The following is a 19,655-nucleotide window of genomic DNA, read 5'->3' on the forward strand; positions in this document are numbered from 1 at the left end:
ACTCCTTGGTGTTTTATTATAATATAATACAATACAATAATAATACAATAGAAATGAGGGGTAATGGAGTCAATTGATTTTAACCAGGTGAGTGAGGGGTGGGTTGGGATAATAGAGCATAAGTAGTTTAATTTTGGTCAAATTGTCATCTTTATTTTTACATAAAAATACTGTCTCAATATAATTATTATTGCCCACCCTATGTTCTGTTTATTATATTTGTTTGTGCATTGCACACTTATTGAACACTGACATTTTAGCCTTTTATTAGCACAGGATAATATTCAGTTATAAATAATCATTTACTTGAGTAATTAATCTAAATTGACTTTTGGAATTAATAAAGAGTGACAAAATGTGTGGATGATTTGTAATACTTAAATAGAATAATATGTTTTATGTCAGACGCCCTCTTGTGGTTAAGAAATGAAATTGAAGGGAAATAAACTAGTTGCTACAGTAAAGTGTATATAATGCATAATGTTGGCGGGAGAAGCAGCACATTAGGTTCTGAAGTTACACTCCCTGTGAAGAGCTAAAGCAGAAGGTGAAGGTTCAAAGTCATGTTGTTACAGTGTAGTGAGTCTGATACATAGAGTGTGCTGTGAAGAGCGTGGGATTGTGGGTATCTTGTGTTTCCTGATTGACTCTGACAGTCAGCTGTTCCTAAAGTTGTCGTAGTGTTTGTCTATCGGTCCTAATAGCAGGCTCTAAAGGCCTATTGCATTTGAACGCCCAAAGGTTGCGTTTTTGTTTCTGCTGTTTTCTTTCGTCGAGGAAAACTCTTCCTATTGCGAAGTTAGACTTCATAAAACTACCGTAACTATTTGCAGCACCTTGCGGAATGAGTTTGAACGAGCACTCCTTGCAGGCGCTTTCATGGAGAAAACTTTACTTGAGCAGAGCAAAACTGAAAGCGACCAGCCGCACCTCAGCCTTGTTGTCTGGATTCGCGATGGTAAGAAAGTTCTTTTAACAATGGAATCCCTCTTTGTTATATCCGGAGTGTAAATGCATAGGAATGAGGCTCCGGCCGGGCTACGTGACGCAGATTCTTTGTATTAGATGTTTGAATCAGAAAAAGCTTGTCATGATAAATAAACACGATTAAGTAAAGGCAGGAATAGAATAAGGTATTAGAAATCAAATAAACTTAAATATAATAAATAATACAAAATGGCCCTACGATGCATAAACTGCCCTGCTGTTGTTTACTGTAGCCTATTGATTGCTTCACAAATTAATTGGCCTATAAAGTGGTTGGAATGGGGTATTGGTTAAATATATGCATAAAATATTAAAATTGCAACAGGACAATTGAAAGGGAAAGAAAGTGGCCTAATTTCAAACAATATTTTCAATTGTGTGCACTTGGCAGCTTCATGAAATGTTCTGACACTTATAGGGAAGTCACCAGATGTGTAATAGCCCTTCTAAGTTGTTTTAATAAGGAGTGGGATGTAGTAGCAATAGTGGTAGTGGTGTAATCATGGTGGTAGCGCGGTTGTAGCAGTAGTGGTTGTAGTTGTAGTAGTTCTGTTACCTTAGACATATCAAAATCTACAAATCATATTTCAGTGACAGTGTGACAATGATAATAGACTTAAACTAGACTTATAAAAAGTCATAAAACGGGGACCAATATACAATTTTTTTTATAGCTGCCCCATGTGACTTAAACACAAAATGTCTTTCAAAGGTCAAAACATTACTATATATATATATATATATATATATATATATATATATATATATATATATATATATATATATATATATATATATATATATATATATATATATTCATATTTCTGCCTGTTGTGATGCCTCAGGTCGCCATGGTGGAAGTCCAGCTGGAGCCTGAACACGTTTACCCCCCTGGACTCCTCATTGCCTTCAGCGCCTGCACCACTGTCCTGGTCGCGGTGCATCTTTTTGCCCTCATGGTCAGCACCTGCATTCTCCCTAATCTGGAGGCAGTCAGCAACGTACACAACCTAAATTCAGTGAATGAATCCCCCCATGAGCGCATGCACCGCCACATTGAGCTGGCCTGGGCCTTTTCAACGGTTATCGGTACCCTCCTCTTTCTTACTGAGGTCATGCTGTTATGCTGGGTCAAGTTTCTACCTCTCAAAAGCAGCAATGATGGCAAAAATGGGACCATCAGCTCTGGAGAGGCAGCTGCCATTGCTTCCACCTGTATCATGGTGCCGTTTGGGATTGTTTTCATACTGTTCGCAGTGCACTTCTACCGCACGCTGGTGAGCCACAAAACCGATCGTCAAATCAAGGAGCTGGAGCAGGTCATTCGCCTTCAGAACCAGCTCGACCACAGGGCGGAGAATGACGAGCTCAAGGCCTTCCCTTAATAAAATATATAAAAGATAGAGCTGAATCCAAAGGGCATGATTGGTATTTTGGGTAATTTGTTTTGTTTTTTTTACATAAAATTAAAGATTATGATGAGCTGGGTTCTGTTTCATCATAAGAAATTCAAAAAACATTGGCCGATGGCCATTCCTGATGCTAACATGCCACCTACACTCAGATTCTCTGCCCTCATCCAAATGTGTGTGGAACGTTACTTTTACCTACTATAAATTTGCTATGGTTTATATTCTTTGTATCCCGCACTTACCTTTGTAAAATTTGTCCATTGTATGCACTTGGCTAGTTTAATTCCATTTTAATGAATTCAAACGATGCATTATTTCCAGCATTTATATTCTGCATGTTGACAGTGAGTGCTGTCAAAATTAAAACTAGGCCAATCTCATTCATCTTATTGCCACAGTTCAAATCAATTACCATAATGGACTTTGTATTCAACCGGTATGATACAGTATTACATACAGAAATAATTGTCACTTTTCCACATTAATCATAATCATCATTTGACCACTTTATGATTAATGTTAATAAAAACATTTTAGGTTCATATTTTTAAAGGTCTTCACAATGCACAGTTATTATTTTGTCACTTGTCAAATAGGATTCATAAAGTTTTACAGACTCTCCAGTGGGGGGAAATATTCTCAGCTTTTACAAACAATCAGAAAATTTATGAAGGGAATTCTGGTGTTTTTTTTTATTTTTTGTGTGAATTTTTTGCAAAACTGTTGAATGCCTGTGGTTACAGCTTTACATAAGTAGGTTTTAAATGATGTTTGGTACTTTTTATTTTCTGTTTGCTCAACATTTGTTACAATATACTGCTTCGATAAAAAATATTTTTGATATTTTTGCTGGATATTTATTGTCATAGTTCTGTGGCGCTTTCAATGCACTTGAACAGTGTTTGAATAACATAATAGGGAAAACTGATTTTGATCATTGTTCGATTCTGAGATAATGAGGAATTTGAACGTATCCTCGACATCTGGATCATGTTAAAACTGCATGACGCAGATTTTGACAACGCAACATTGGTTCTCTATTTATTTATGTGTATTTTGTGTAACACTTTGGTACTGTTTACTGCATGTGAAATTGTAAACCAAAACATGGATCTGTATATGGTCACATGGCCACTGTGAAAATAAATTATATCTTTATTATAATGTAATATGTTTGTTTGTCTCTCATCCTTTTTCACTCACAGAACCAAGAACTGTTGGCATTTGTGACCCCAAACATAAAAAAGCTGTCTATCCCCAAATATTTGATTTTATTCTGAAGATATAGACCTAGATAAGGGCCAGACTTCCCTATTCATTACATTGTACTTTGCAATTAAACATCTAAAAAGTCCCATTCACTTCTTGCATTATTACTATTGTGCATGAGATGTTGTCATGCCATCTGAAACCCAGCAATTCAGACAGTTTCCTTCCTTAAACTGCTCTGCATGATTCTTTCTGAAGACAAACCGTTACTTACAGTCCATTACTAGTTGCGTTATAGATTATAGTTTTATAAGATAAAGAAACAAACGTAAATCATAAACGCGGACACTTTACAGAGTAACGCTGTATTCTTCCGCCTGCGCACTTAAGGATCTATATGGCTCTGGCGGAGGGATCTAATAATTTTCTTCAAAGTAAAGCAGCGGAAAAACATCCATCTGCTCCACGATGTTGGCTACAAAAAGATCACAAGTTTGGCACAGGTAAACCCTAACCGCTTATATTACCAGTATGGAGGCTGTGGCTTAGATGTACCATGTTTGGGGATGTGTTTTATTTATTTGTGAAAGAATAACAGGTGATGCTCTCCTCCATCACCTGTCGGGGCGTGTTAACCTCAGTGCATTAGCTTTCCGCTAGAATGATGCTGCGTGTCTGCGCCTATTGTTTATTCCACTCTGTTTATTAGGCTTTGACTAATGTAATGGAAAGCGAAACACAGAGTTCTGATAAGGAATCACCGCCTCAGCCCTGGAGAAGTTGCAAGTTGGTAATTGACCCCGCATTGACAATAGGATTATACAAAGTGTACCGGTTTGATGGAGAGCGATTTAACATACCCGTAAGTTCAGTCATGTTTATTTATGCCAGTTTATTTGTAATAAATCTTGTAAAGTATAAGCACGGTGTCCAATTACAGGTTGAGGACCTGGGTCTGTTCCCTGTAGAAGAAGTCAGAGATCCTCGCGTTTGTCGCCTGTGGAGCAAAAGTCACAAGATCAACCTCCTGCGTCCTAAATTCAAAGTAATTAACTATATTAAACATTCTACAACAAATGGCACATGTTTTAATAACAACGCCATTACACAATTATGTCTCTTTCAGGTCGATGAATACTATGTGGGCTCTATTCCTCCTAAAGAAGTAACATTTTCCAGGCTGAATGACAACGTGAAGGAGGCTTTTCTGACAAACATGTGTGAGAAATATGGACAAGTGGAGGAAGTGGAAGTCTTTTATAACCCCAAGAATAAAAAGCACTTAGGAGTTGCCAAAGTTGTTTTTGAGACCGTGAAGGCTGCAAAAGATGCTGCTGAACACCTCAATCAGACGTCAGTGATGGGAAACATTATACATGTGGAAATTGACACAAAGGGTAGGACAGTTTTAATGTTCCCTCAGACAAAAACATCCTGTTGCTGCAAATTTATGCTGTAATAAATGTTCTTAGGTGAAAAGCGGGCACATTACATTCAACTCCTTATCCATGGACTCTACACTCCTCTGACATTACCAGTGGGAGGCAGCGAGCAAGGTCTTCAAAGGCTCGTTGACAGCTTGTTGGTAATGTGTTGTTCTTTTTTAATCGGTAATGTGATGTTTTATATTGAATATGTGCTATTGATTTAAATCGTTGTTTAGCAGCACAGTGGCAGTGTGCAGCGCCGAGGGAGCGTGTCCAGCCCCTCCAGTGTCAGCTCCCCTCTCTCTCAGGACACAGGTTACTCCAGTGTATGGCTGGACACACCCTGCAGCTTTGGGGTCACACCTCGATCTTTTGGAACCCCTCGAACTCCCTGTTTATCTTCAACCCCGCTATCCCAGGATTCATGTTATTCCAGTCTGCAGGCAACTCCAGTTCTCCAGGGGGAATCTACTTCTTACATTCACAAACCAATGAGACAAGAACTACATCGAAAGCTCAAACATTTTCACAGAGGGCTCAGTGAAACTGCACATTTCAAACGCTGGCCATCACTGGTTCAACTTAAACTACTTGCTCAAAGGGAAAAAAGCTCAGATCACAACAGTGATGTGAACACAATAAAAACTTTGAGCTGCAACACTCTGAGTTTCCTCAGCATCAAAGTTACAGATGACAGAGCAAGAGATGCGCCCGCCTTTATGAAAGCTAACGCCAGTATAATAAATTCACCTTCTCCGGCTGTATATTCACCCCGTCCTGAACAGTGGAGTTTGGACTCCCGCATTGAAAGTTTGTTGACAAGCAATCAACTCACAGCCCCTTCATTTTTTGCGGAAAAATCTTCAGAAGGGGATCACTTGCGTGATAGCCCAGCGTCTCCGTGTGATGCTCATGCCTCTTCAGATGAAGCACTTGGTTCTCCAGATCCGCTCCATGACCTGGAAGATGTCAGTGGAAAATCTTTTACTGAGAGTGAAGAAGATGAAACGGCTCAAGCGGTGTCTTTCCTGATGAAGAACTCCCTGTCCCCACGTACATGCGATTCAGCGCATTTGAATAGAAAAAAAGAGAACATTGCAGCCCCTTCAGCTCTGTTCTTACCTCGCTCTGGAAGCTTCCCTCCATCTCCTGCACCTAAACCTCCTGCTCTCCCTTTTCCTCCGCCTCTTTTCTTCCCCCCGTCTCTTCCCCCGATCCCACATCGTCTTCCCAACGGGACGATCCCCATTCCTCCTCCGGTCTGGATCCCACCCTCAGGTCACCCCAGCATCCTCGTACCCCCTCCCAATATCCCTCCAGCTGTTCCTCCGCCACGCCACATACCTCCACCGCACACCTTTTTGGGACCGCCTCCCCGTATGATGTTGCCTCCTCCTGGCCTACCACTTCCACAAATAAACACTCTTCCAGACACTTTTAACAAGGAACCAGCCATCCGGCCCATCAGTGCTCCTGTGCCATTTTGCAGACCGTGGCCGCCACGATTTCCCAGATTCAACCCGTTTGTACCACCTCCTAACTACCCACTTATCAAAGAAAACCTCCACAGAATCACAGTAGAAAAGGTTATAGAAGCTGTTATGAATGAGCTCAAATCCATTATAAAGAAGGACATTACACGCAGAATGATAGAGGGATTTGCCTTTAAAGCGTTTGAAGACTGGTGGAACAGCCACGAGGAAAAGGCAAAGGTTACTACAAGCTTTTCTTCCTTTTACTCCTTCATATTAATGCTTTACATTTATAATTACTATTGCTTTGTGTGCAACTCCCAGTTACAGGTATTGCCAGTAAAAAATCCCACACCAAGTTCAGAAGACAGGAACAAACTATTACCGGTGTATTCTTTAAGTAATATTAATGGACAGGTCAAAAAACCTCCTCTACCATCGTTTAAGGTAAAACACACACACAGTTTTACTCTATATGTTGCCTCCAATTAATGTCAATGTCTTTCAGGTAAAAAAGAAAAATGACAACAATTCCTCCACAGTCGAAGATAGGGAAAATATGAGAGATGGAAGCTCTGGTAAGTGAATTTTATGTAAATAAATAACAGCTCGATTGTTGATTAAATGACACATTGTGGGATTTTAGATGTGAATGGAGAAGACACACCGCAGAAAACATTTCAGAAAAGCAGACGGCGACACGGCCGACCAAATGTGCTGGACAGTGATGAAGAAGACGATGTTCAAGAGGAGAGCGCTCAAGACGCTAAAACAAGTGACAAAGACGCGTCTGACAAAGTGACCACAAACGGGCCAGTTCAGAAGGATGTACGGATTTTGGTAATGATGCAAGAACTTGCCCTTTTGCATTTATTTTCTCATCATTTTACTTATGTATTTATTTCAGTGTGAAGAAAAGGCCAAAGATGTTCCTGTGATTTCTGACAAGGAAAAGACTGAGAATGAAATTGATATACATTCCCAAACATCTGCTGAGGTGATTTCATCTGACCATGGTAAGTTTTTACATGCAGTTAATTATGTTTAGTGCTTAGTCGACTTACAGTCATTCAGTGAAAGTGAGACACAGGTGAATAGGAAAAAAAGCTTAAATTTAAAGATATCAATTTGAAAGAAAATATTGTATTACAAGTTTTTCATCATGTAAGGTTTCCATGTGTAAAAACGGTCACAATGATTCTCTTTTGGGACATTAAAATCTGAAAAATAGAATGAACCAGGTTTAAATCTCTCTGTTGACTTGTTAGATACGAAAAAATTACAGAGGGGATTTTGGATATATTATTTATCAACCTTTCCATACGTTCCAACTTTAAGTGGTGATCTTTAGCTAAAATGCATTTTAAGATATTTTTTTAAAAGTCCCATGTACCGATGTGAGTGGTTTAAATTGATTGGATCATTTAGCCTATACTGTATGTTAAGAGAGCAAACTGACCAATAAATAAGTAATAAAAATACAATTATTGTCCAGATAAAAAAATATTTTCTTCTTGATCCTTATTAATGTAAATGTCGCTTCTTTGCTCCGCTTCAAAGACACATTTTCAGACGGCAGCACTTGGGATGAGAGCGAGTCCTCTTCAGACTTTGACTCGTCTGACAGCTCTGATTCTGAGACTGACCTAAGCGTCAGTGACATGGACGAGGACGACGCGAGAACAGAGGAGTGCATCGTGATCTCATCTGATGAAGACGATGAGGAGTCTATGGAGCTCCAAATCTCTCAAACGCCCCCGACCCCACAGACGCCCGGTGCAGTGCTGGACTTGGATCTGCCAGACTGGTTAGAGCCTTTTCAGACACAGGGACTTTATAGTGATGACAACGAGGGAACGTCCAGTCCACAAAATACTAGTGACGAGGCTGTGATGATGGACCTTCAAATGGCCAAATCCATGGAAGTCCATATCCCATCTCCTTTACCAATTATAGGTAAATATGTACAGATATTTCCCCCACAATCATCTTCAAGGGTACAGTGGAACGTTAACAATAAATATACTACTAATACAAAAAAAAATTAAAGACCTTGATCTGTCCTCTGTCAATTCATGTCCTTTTGAGCTTTTCAGTAAATCGTGTGACAGACAGAACAAGGGATGGTCCAATATTGAAAATTAGTTTTTTCCTGTTTGTGTCTTGTGTCATTCCCAGTTTGTCCTCAGTGCATCAGATTTATCTTTTTTAAACAGAAATAGGAGCCAATTAATCTAGAAATAACTGATAACACAATCATGTCAGAAATGTTATATCCCAGATAAATACATTTAGTTATAATTTTTTACAAATTTTGCAAATATCAGTGATCAGTCACAACAGTAAGTCATATATTGCCACAAAGAATTCATATGGAACCGTCCCTAGACAGCACAGTGTCGTTGTTGTACCCATTACCCCAAAAATACAGCTTTGAAATTGCAATTATGACAGAGCAACACCGAAAATGATGCTAATGTGGTTATTGTGTTGCAGAAGAGATGGTGAGCCCTGAATGGATTGACGATTCTCCCGAGATCATGAGACCTCCCACTCCTACTGGATATCTGGCGGACAGCGACCCGGACCTTTTGAGAAGCAAGCCCACATCTCCCGCCGAGGAGGAGGTGGAGCGCCCGAGGACACCGGGCCGGGGCATACTGTCCGAACTCGGGAGCGAGGAATCGGATGTCAGCGATAGCCACGTCCTATTTCCATGTACATGTGTTTCGGCTCTGCCTGAAATGCAGCTGCCACACTCGTTATATCAGGACGTTCCAGTAATTCGAGGTGTAGAGAAAAGGTGTGGGTTTTATCGACACGCCTCTATCAAAGCTCCGGCCACTCCAGGGAGAGATATGTTGGATAGTAGTTCGCCAGTCACCAGTCCTCTTCGTCTAGGCAGTAATGCGTACATGAGAGCGCCAAAGACTCCAGGAAGAGACATTATCTTACCAAGAAGGTCCATAGTGCATCAGAGAAAGGCACAGATCACAAGCACGTTGCTTGCTGGTTGCTCTCCCATCTCCTTATCTCCTTCCTCCAGCCTTTCTGAATATTGGTCCGATTCAGCAGAGGACCGTAGCATCCAAGGCAGGCCAAACGTCAGACCGCTTCAGGGACTTGAAAATGTGCCTGGCCTTTTGGAGGAGGAGAATCATAGAGGGGTAAAAAGGTCCCTACGACGCCAAAAGGAGTTAAAGAAAAGAAAATGGAGAGTCCAGCAGTGGCAGAAATCTTTGAATGGATTTTGTGGTGTGCGGCCGGTTGCAGTGGGGGGTCATAGGTGGCGTACGCACTATGAGGAGAGGAGGATCCTTCATAGTGTTTGGAAAGAGGGATTAGATGAAGAAGACGTCAAGCTACTCAGATGCACTTATGAAAGGCTTCAGGAGCAAGACAATGGCCTCGGGTGGCTCAGTGACACACTTTGGATTCCTCATCCTTATATCCTTTACATGTCACAAGATCACTTTCATCCAGTGGCTGGTTTTTTGCATGATAATAATTTCAGCTGTGATTATGAAGCCCTTAACTTCCACTTACCAACCAAAGGTCTCACAGAGGCCTCAGATTATTGGTCCCAGCGCTTGAACCATAGGACTGGCTCTGCCCGCAGCGAAGGTTACTACAAAATCAGCCAGAAAGAGAAAATGAAATACCTCAATCTAAAACCAGCAAGTCCATCGAGTGGCACACAGGTATGGCATAGTTTTATTGGAAGGTTGTGGTCTGTCACCTGATTTCTTGTTTGAAGACAACATAATTGTGTTTTTGGCAGGGTTGTGTCCAAGTTCAGTTGCCGACACTGCTGCGTGCCAAATCAGACTATAGGTCTGAGCAACGACGGCTGTTGTCGACTTTTAACGCCGACAGTGACCTGGTTAAGTTCAACCAGCTGAGGGTGATCTGGAGCTTTTTTATTTATTCAATTATATTTGTGTCAGAATGTTTTTTCATTCTTACTACTCCCTAGTTTCGGAAGAAGAGGATTCGTTTCAGTCGGAGTCACATCCATGAATGGGGCCTGTTTGCCATGGAGCCTATAGCAGCAGATGAGATGGTGATTGAGTATGTAGGCGAGGTTATCAGACAGGTAATTCATTCTGTATTGTCTCTGTTACTAATGAAATAGAAATACACTGCTGATTATCTACTGATAGCCAGCTGTACCTGCTTTTGCCTGATGAGTTGATGATCTAAAGCCCATTGGGACCTGCTGGTTGTTCTGGGTAGTTTCCAAGTGTACAAGCAAGTAAACACGACACGCGTCTCGTCTTCCCCTCAGGTGATTGCTGACATGCGGGAGCAGCGATACGAAGAAGAGGGAATTGGAAGCAGCTATTTATTCCGAGTGGATCTGGACACCATTATAGATGCAACTAAATATGGAAATCTGGCCAGATTTATCAACCACAGCTGCAATGTAAGTTTTAATGTTTATACAGTTAATTTCATGTTAATTTATTGTGTGTTAATGCATTTACCTATTCTCCAGCCAAACTGCTATGCAAAGATCATCACAGTGGACTCCCAGAAGAAGATTGTCATTTACTCCAGACAACAAATCAGCATAAATGAAGAGATTACATATGACTACAAATTCCCAATTGAGGAGACAAAAATACCTTGTTTATGTGGAACAGATACATGCAAAGGATCACTGAACTAAGTACCAAAAAACTTAATGAAACCAGATTATAAAATAGAACTTCCCCAAAAATACTACAACTGCTAATGCTAATATAAAGGAGCATTTTATACAAAAGGACATTTTAATAGTAAACACAATTTTTTCAACTTTCACATATTAAATATTGAGCAAAAGGAATTAACTAAGAAATGGAGTCAGAAAAAGTACCAAACTTGATACGAACATTTAATTGTATAAAATGTAAAAGTTTTCATTTAGAAAGCATAATCACTTTGCTTGAGTCAGGCATGTATATGTATATACAGTAATGGTAAAATAAATGTGTGATAGTATGTTGTAAATTGTTTATAAGCAATACAAATGTATACAATGTTTCTCAAAAAGGAGAGTAAAATATGTTTAAATAAGATGCAGATCTCTTGTATCACTCTGAGTCAATGATGTCACTGCTTTGATATGGCGAGTGACAAACAACTTCTGCCTATTTGAAAGTGAACAAAAGTTACTACTTATATCTTTGTAATCACATGCCTTTTGTTACTCCATTTGGGGTCAGAACAGTCAGATTTCCTCTGGCATGTTGGTCAGTTTCAATCGCTTCAAAAAGAGACTTGAAGTTTCCAGCTCCAAATCCCTAAGAAAATGCAAATAAAATAAGTAGTATTGTTGTAATACATGTACAAAGGAGCAGTGCATAGAGCCCAGAATTAACCATTTAACAAGGGACTGTAGAAGTAGGCTGTAAAACTAGGCAAATGAAGCATGACACCCACCTGGTGGTTGTGTCTCTGAATGACCTCTAGGAACACCGTGGGACGGTCTTGAACTGGTTTTGTAAAGATCTGGAGCAGATAACCATTGTCATCGTAGTCCACCAAAATCCTCAGTTTCTGTAAACAGACAATCCAGTGAGCTGGGTGTGCAGGATCAGTAACAGCGGTGAAAGAAGTACTCTATGTTGTTACTCAAGTAAAAGTAGCACATTCACAAATCTACTTATGTAAATGCTTTGAAGTACCTGTTTAAACATGTACTTTATGAAGTGTTAAATTTGAATATTTTGATAGAGAATTGTGCAGATTTTTTGTCAGCAATAGCAATTTAAATCAATTTACAATTTTTTCTAGTGATTTTTGTTTGTTTGTTTTGTTTGCTCGAAGCCAAACATGAACTCAAAACCTTCACACAGGAACATTTAAATATGAACATCAGTTTCAGTCCAGTTTAAGTGGGAGTAGAAAGTACAGATAATTGTCAAATGTAGTGAAGTAAAAAGTATCATGCATCATAGCACTTTTAACTTTTGCTACTTTTGTTACTTTTGTTACTTTCTACGTCCGAACAGTGATGACTAAAACAGAGGGCCAAGGTCAAACCTGCAGAACATCCAAATCTTCCTGGATTTTGACTTTGGACAATTTCAGTTTCTCCTTCAGCTGTTGGTAGTAGGTGTCTGGGATGGACATGAACTCCATACCACGCTCCTTCAGGTTTCGAATCTGAATAAAACATCCATTTATTATGCAGTTATTTAGGCCACTGGTTAATATTGGTTTATAGATCACTTACAGCAGTGATGATATCTGATGTATTCATGGCTATGTGCTGTACACCTGCTCCTCCATAGTACTCCACATACTCCTGAGGGGGGAAAAACATGATCATATTACTGATGCTGAATAACTACCCTGTCCTTTGATGGTATTTAAACAATGTCATGCCTGGATTTGAGACTTTCTCTTTCCCATGGCAGGCTCATTGATGGGCATTTTGACAGTCTCTTCATGGTTTGCCACGACAATAGAACGCAGGGCACTAAACTCAGTCTGAAGCTGCTTGTCGTCCACAGACCAGAACCGGTGAAAGAGAAGGTTCCTCCGATACCTGTCAACATACATTATGATTTTACTCAATCAAAAATACAATTATAGCTCAATTCAACGAATCAACAAATCAACGACAGGCCGGACAAAAAACACTCATTGGGAATCTTTGTATCAGCCTTCTCTATAAATCAAGATAGTTAAGGTTTGATAACATGGTAAATAAACATCCCTTTTTAAGGTGTGACTGGTGACATGAAAGTAACACATCAAGGCTTTGATTTTTTTCTTACTTTCAAACACACCCTTAGTGTAATCACTGTAAAACAATGTCCCAATATTGGGTTCTGGGACTGTCCTGTTTCACAAAGATTAACAAAGCATTGCAGACGTTTTTGACACCACTATCCAATGTACACGGGCCACAATACCTCTGCCATCGACACAAAAAATTGATACCCTTGGATCATACGGTACTTTGGGCGGCTAGGAAAAAGGCCATCACAAAAAAAGGATTAAGGATTAACGATTAAGGACTGGACTGACACTTTAACTAACATGGAAAAAAATCCCATACTGAACTTGGAAATGCACAAATTTAACATAAATTGGACAAAATGGGACTCAGTGTGCCTTGACCTTTCTTTTTTTTTCTTGGATGCCTTACTTTTCCTAAATTTGCATTTTCAATTTTACACAATCCGTCTTTTGTCCTGCCCTGTCTTTTCTTGTTTTCCCTTCGTCTAAAAAAACGGCAAAACAATATTAGGTATCAAAATGTGCCCACTTTAGTCAGAGTGGGATTACTGTCTGATATAAATGGTTTTCTGTGATTTATAATGCCGCATTACATAAGTGAGTGGATAGCGGGCCGCAGCGTTGTGAGTTTAAAACCTGCTCTCAACGTTTGACTGCATGTCGTCCCAGTCTCGTTCCTATTTCACACTGCACTGTCCTGTCAAATAAAGCCTACAGGCCAAACAAACCCTTTGAGACAAAAAAAACCAACCTATCCCTGGGCCAGTCAGCTCGCTTATATGGTGATCTGGCTTTCCTCCCCTCCACATGCCGGGGTGATGGCGCTCAAACCAAAGCCAGATGTGGGCGTGCTAGAAAAACTGCTAAGTCACGGTGACGGCTAAGTCACGCCAAAGGAGAGTTGTGCAAGATGCGGGACCCCCTGACCTCAGCCCTTGACCAATGACATTACAGAGATTAGAGAAACGCGGAGTCGCTTTGTGTTTTAATAAACGCTGCCTCACCATTCGACCACAGAGACCATCTCGTCATCAGGCTGGTTCCCCACAACATGATCGATAAAGTTCAGTTTACCTTCGGGCCTGCAAGCAGAGTTAGACATCACGCATATTGTAAGAGCCACTTGCCAGGCTTTGTTAGTTATGTTGTATTGTTTAAAAAAACAACAACATTGCGATACTTACAGTTTGGTTAAAAAAGGATCCTTGAACAGAGGTTGATGAAACCCGGGCAGGAATAAACCACTGTATCCCGTCCTCTCCACAAAAGTGTGCGTGGTGTCTCCATACTGAAGCATCATAAAGGAGACACATTTTTACCACATTTAGCCTTATTGTTGCTCTCTTTTTGTGGTATGCATATTAGTTTGTAGCATCATGTCTTACAGTTTGAAGCACAGCCAGTTTTACTTTGCCAAACTTGTCCTCCAAGACATAAGGTTCCTTTACAATCACTGCACCGCGTTCCTGGGCTTTCTGTGTTCAAGAAAACGATGAGGCAATATTTTGACCTTAACAAATATTTACTAAACGAGCATGGATATTTGTGAATCTGTCATACCTGCACCAGGGCGTCACAGTCCTCCACAGTGAATGCGATGTCCTTCACACCATCTCCATGCTTCACCAAATGCTCTCCCATCTCTGGAGATTATGAAAACGCACTATGTTACAATGCAAGTTACCACAAATATTCACAGTTCAAGTTTTAGCAAAATATAAGATTAGTTCATGGTATCGCAGAGGTGTTGAACGGGGAAAAAAATGTATCTTATGACCTGTAATTGAAAAATACATAATATAATAATAATAATAATTGTACCCAAACCCTTGTGTACCTTTGTTCCCAGGATTAAGGGCTGATGAGAAGACATAAATAATCTGGAGGACACATTTATTATACGTTTAATTTCATACAAAGCTTATTGTTTGCAAACTTTTAACGTTTTTATTTTACCTTTCCTTGTCCGACAACATGGGATACTACCTCACGACTGCCAGTCTCCAAACCCTGGTATGCCAATGGCTCAAAGCCTAATTTGTTACAATAATAGGATGCAGCCTGACAAATGAAGCATAAAAGCAGATCGGTAGATCAGTGAAAAGAACACTATACAATAGCGCTATCTGCTGGTGATGTAATGGTATAGCAGTTAGTTTACGCTATGTGGACATTACAGGGATGCAGCTCTCCTCCCCTCTCAAGAGCCAATAGCAAGGCTAAGTTTATGTATACCTCTAAAATCTTGTAACAGAATTAAGAAAATATTTTCATTTTACCTGTTTGGCATTTCCAACCCAAAATGTTAGGTGGTCAAAGCAGAGGAACCTGCCTAGTTCGTGCTAAAAAATATGGAAAATCGTATTAGTCCTCAACAGATACATACAAAATAAATAAAAATGAATCAGCGACAGCTTTATTATAATGTCTATTACTTCTTATTGAAGTTATGATATTGGTCAGTTTATAGTTACATACCTTTTCACCTTTGTCTGTGTATGTGGTCTGCAATCAGAAAAAGAACAACGTTAAACATATTCAAGTATATGCAATCTTCAAACAAATAAAATGCAAATCCTACGCGCTATTTACTCTGTAGCTTGACAAATTATTCATTATTTTACAAACCATTCTGCTGCTCGGTGACACTTCTTGAAAGTGGGGAAAAAGTTTTAGCATAAACCCAGGATTTTAAATGCGGCTATGAAGGTTTTCCACGCCCCCTGCCCAGTGACGAAGAGTGGAAGGGGGGAGCAAAAGATGCGTTTTTGGACAATGGTGGAGAATAATACATCATGAATTCAATGCTTTTACTGTCAACACAAATAATTCCTCTGATATTCATAAAAAAAACATTCTGTTTTGTTTATTATTACTATACTTTAATGTATTAATTCATTATATTATTTATTTTTCTATAATAGAATAGAGGGCCATGGATGTTATTTTCCACTTACATGTGTTAGTGAAAGGTAAATGTTTTTCTTAGCTGACCGAACTTTTTCAAACATTCTTTTCAACAGGTTTAGTATTTCAGAGTATATTCAAGGAGGAAGATTGATTCCATATGTTAGTGTTTAGTGGCAAGAGGTGGCTCACTCCAGCAAATCTCCCATTGGTCAGTTAAAGCACCCTCCTCCCCATGCACCCTCCTCCACATTCCCCACAATGCACCAGTAATGATTTCTGCCTACTACAATGAGAGATCATGAAAATCAAATTGACCTAACAAAAGTACATAAAAAAACAAAAAAAAAAACGCATCTATAGTTTTAACAAATACGCTCTGGTTTTAGGCTATTTTAGAGTATTATTGTCAAAGATTACTTGGACAATAATCTGACCAGAAAACTCACTTTTAAATATGTGTAAAGTTATATAAATGAATACAATTAGGCAAAACTTGCACATTTCACTTTGCAACAAGCTTGGTGTGTTTAGTAATTATGTCGTGACTTTCTGTTTTGATTTTCTTCGTAAAGTGAATAGCAATAATTGCACTAAATTCCAGTGATGGATGAGTTTATGGCAGAGGAGACGACATATGTCCCAGTGCAGCATCCCCCAAAAGACCTTTGTTTTTCAGACAGTTCTCAGAGGACTTCATGTTGTTATGGGGCGCGACTTCTCTCGCTACATTCCGGCAACACAAACAACTGTATTTGGTCAAATAATTTAGCCAATACAATTGATAATCGTTTAACTGTAACGAGTTCATATCAGTAATGTACCTATGCATGAACCAAAGTATAAATGCAAACGGCTACATGGATTTTCAAAGCTGAAATCGTTAGCAAAGTATTTCCTTTTCAGATATTTGTTCCATTTAATGTATGGAAATGTATTATATATCCTGCACAGAATAGTATTGGAAAGATTACTATATACAGTGGTGTCTGCTTCATCTTTACTAATGCACTTCATATAACACAAACAGTAATCTAAAGGACAATGAGCAATATACCTACTTCTGAAAAAATATATTTCACTTTTTGATGGGTCGTAACCTTGGCATTTTGCATAAAGCACTTGTTGTGTTCAGTGAATTGTTTTGCTGCATTACACAATACTATACCCGCGGTGTATTCAGCCTCTCAAGGGACGGACTCTAGACTCAGTAGGGCTTTATCCACGCAGGAGCAGCAGACATTTTACCAGTGCTACAGACGACATCAACAACAAAAGGCAGAGAATGAGCAACTTATCATCAGCTGAACTTCAAATCTTGGTCAATGGAGAGAAACGTGAACCGCTCCCGGACGAAGAGGCGAGCAGAGATGAGACAGAGGAGCCGGCGCACTCTGTCACCCTGGAGGAGGAAGAGCGCGAAAACGAGGCCCAAGTGAAGATACAGTCTATTTTGTGGAAGGTGCGTAAGCAAATCAGATCACAGGGCGATCAAGCTTCTGCGAGGATCCCCAAAAGCAACATACTAGCGCTGGTTCAACAAGTGTGGGAGAGAGAAGAGAAGACAACACAAGACAACGGAGATGCTGAGAATGACAACGGTGAAGAAGAGAGACGAAAAGCAATGGGAAATCAGAAGGAGGAAGACTTGTGTGCCGTTTTTGAGGAGAAGCTTGAGGCTTGTAAAGGGGCACTGAAAGAGGAGTTTGAAGGTCAGATATTGCGGCTGCGTAATGAAATGAAAGCTTATACAGACCAAGCCATAAAGGAGTTCAAGAGTAAGAATCTGAGTGGAAACGATGTGAACTCCTGTCCAAAGGAACAACTAAAACCTGATAAGGACAAGAAGCAGCCTTCTTCAGTAGCTCCAGTGGCTTTGAGAAGAGGGAGAGTGCTGACCCGGACCATGACCACTATCATCCCTAAAACATGCATTCCTGTGATCATGGGCCCACGAGCCAAATCTGAAACTCTGACCTCCTCAAAAACCCAACTGAGACGGGACAATACGCTGACGTCAACAGCAGCAAATCAATGTCGTAGGCCTCTTCCCCCAGCAAGACCACGGCAGCTGAAGACATCCACCCAGGCCAAAACTAAAACAGGAAAATGAGTCACAGTTGGGTCAGACACAAGTGGTTTGTGGGTAAGATGAACATATTATCATATTGATTAGCAAAGCATTTGTTGTACATTTTCTAGTGCTCTTTGTAAGACAGTATCAAACTTCTATATCAAGCTTGTGTAGTGTACAATACATCCTGCTGCAATAAACGAAATAAAGCTAACTTTGTAATGACACCAGCAGATGGAGCCACATCACTGTCACTTCACTTTCATGAGTTTCACAAAGGGGTGTGAAGATTAATTGTATAATCAATAATGATGAATATTCAGCTCAAAATATGAAGAAAAAAATGATAGTAATGATCGTGAGGATTTCAGACACCAAATCTCTTCAATTCAATCCATAGTCTAAAAAGGTAAACGTGAATGTTAAAGGTGGTATGGACGATTTTTTTCAGCAAATTTGTTATGATATTTCCTCGTGGCGTGGATAAATCATTTGTCCTGCCACGTATCAATCATAAAACGCACCTACCGCTCACCTGTAGCCGCGTCAGGCTCGTCCCCACGTTTCCGCGTGCCTAAGCGCATGGATCTATCATAATATAGTTCCCTCAGTGTACGGGGCAAAATGAAGACGGAGAAAGACAGTTCGAGCTGACGCAGAAGTGGACAGAAATCTACGGGAGACGAGAGATGCGATGCGCTCCGTTGCGCTAATAAACAAAACGCACGTGTGTGTTATATCAGTCCGCACGGGGGAGTGCGCATGCGCACTTCCGCCTGCGTTCTCAAATCAACGAAAAATCGTCCATACCGCCTTTAAGTTCATGTTCAACTTTTCCTTTCTCAGGAACTTCAGATGGTTTGATTTGACAAAGCTGATCACATACAAGTGTATTTGTGAATTATTAAACAAGGGGAATTAAATAAATGATTTCAAAGTTGTTTGGTCATGGTGTTGTTAGAATGATGATTTCTTCTCACATTAACTGTTAAATTAAAATTGATGGCATATCTAAATTCACAGACGGATTAAAATAATAATAAAATAATAATAAATTCATTATTACTCCACTCCATAGGTCGCATATGCCCAGGTCTGATGAAATTTATTCCACGCTAGGGTTAACAACATGTCTATTTAACATGTATTTAAGTACGGTTGGTTTTACTGCTCAAATATACATCGGTAGGCTCGCCTCTCCACAGATCTGACTCATGGAAGTTTAATGCCATACTCTGGAATAGTCACATACAAACCAATTACATTTTCATGGAGACGCCCTCTGCCCTCTGGTAGAAAAGTTACGCAGAGCACATTTAACATATGAACGTGATCAAATTGTACATCCAAACACAAATTCTACCATGTTTCAGCAACAAAAAACTCGATTCAATACTGCCCACCAGTGGACAAACAGAGGAGCGCGGCACAT

At 39.9% G+C, this 19,655-nt stretch overlaps 3 protein-coding genes across 3 annotated transcripts; 2 read left to right on the plus strand and 1 right to left on the minus strand.

Annotated features, from left to right (window-relative positions):
- Window positions 1-607: 607 nt before the first annotated feature.
- On the plus strand, window positions 608-3,568 carry LOC140347322 (calcium release-activated calcium channel protein 1-like). The gene is made up of 2 exons (XM_072433724.1): window positions 608-958; window positions 1,833-3,568. Exons 1-2 carry the CDS (start codon window positions 845-847, stop codon window positions 2,370-2,372), a joined length of 654 nt encoding a protein of 217 aa, XP_072289825.1. The 5' UTR covers window positions 608-844; the 3' UTR covers window positions 2,373-3,568.
- A 476-nt stretch (window positions 3,569-4,044) lies between these two features.
- LOC140347426 (histone-lysine N-methyltransferase SETD1B-A-like) lies at window positions 4,045-11,179 on the plus strand. The gene is made up of 17 exons (XM_072433864.1): window positions 4,045-4,111; window positions 4,318-4,470; window positions 4,549-4,653; window positions 4,735-5,005; window positions 5,081-5,193; window positions 5,272-6,747; window positions 6,832-6,954; window positions 7,016-7,085; window positions 7,154-7,347; window positions 7,415-7,523; window positions 8,068-8,463; window positions 9,004-9,989; window positions 10,095-10,208; window positions 10,289-10,411; window positions 10,484-10,603; window positions 10,796-10,933; window positions 11,006-11,179. The coding sequence occupies exons 2-17, from the start codon at window positions 4,333-4,335 to the stop codon at window positions 11,177-11,179; spliced, it is 4,650 nt and encodes a 1,549-aa protein (XP_072289965.1). The 5' UTR covers window positions 4,045-4,111; window positions 4,318-4,332.
- hpdb (4-hydroxyphenylpyruvate dioxygenase b) lies at window positions 11,044-15,990 on the minus strand. The gene is made up of 14 exons (XM_072432891.1): window positions 15,871-15,990; window positions 15,721-15,747; window positions 15,522-15,584; window positions 15,199-15,303; window positions 15,080-15,122; window positions 14,803-14,885; window positions 14,628-14,717; window positions 14,427-14,530; window positions 14,247-14,324; window positions 12,883-13,045; window positions 12,731-12,802; window positions 12,538-12,660; window positions 11,935-12,051; window positions 11,044-11,795 (listed from the first exon to the last, which is right to left on the minus strand). The coding sequence occupies exons 1-14, from the start codon at window positions 15,919-15,921 to the stop codon at window positions 11,685-11,687; spliced, it is 1,230 nt and encodes a 409-aa protein (XP_072288992.1). The 5' UTR covers window positions 15,922-15,990; the 3' UTR covers window positions 11,044-11,684.
- Between the last annotated feature and the right edge of the window lie 3,665 nt (window positions 15,991-19,655).

Source organism: Eucyclogobius newberryi, unplaced genomic scaffold (genome assembly GCF_026437365.1).
Source record: "Eucyclogobius newberryi isolate DKJ021-1_F unplaced genomic scaffold, fEucNew1.0.hap1 SCAF_6, whole genome shotgun sequence".
Lineage (NCBI taxonomy): Eukaryota > Metazoa > Chordata > Actinopteri > Gobiiformes > Gobiidae > Eucyclogobius > Eucyclogobius newberryi.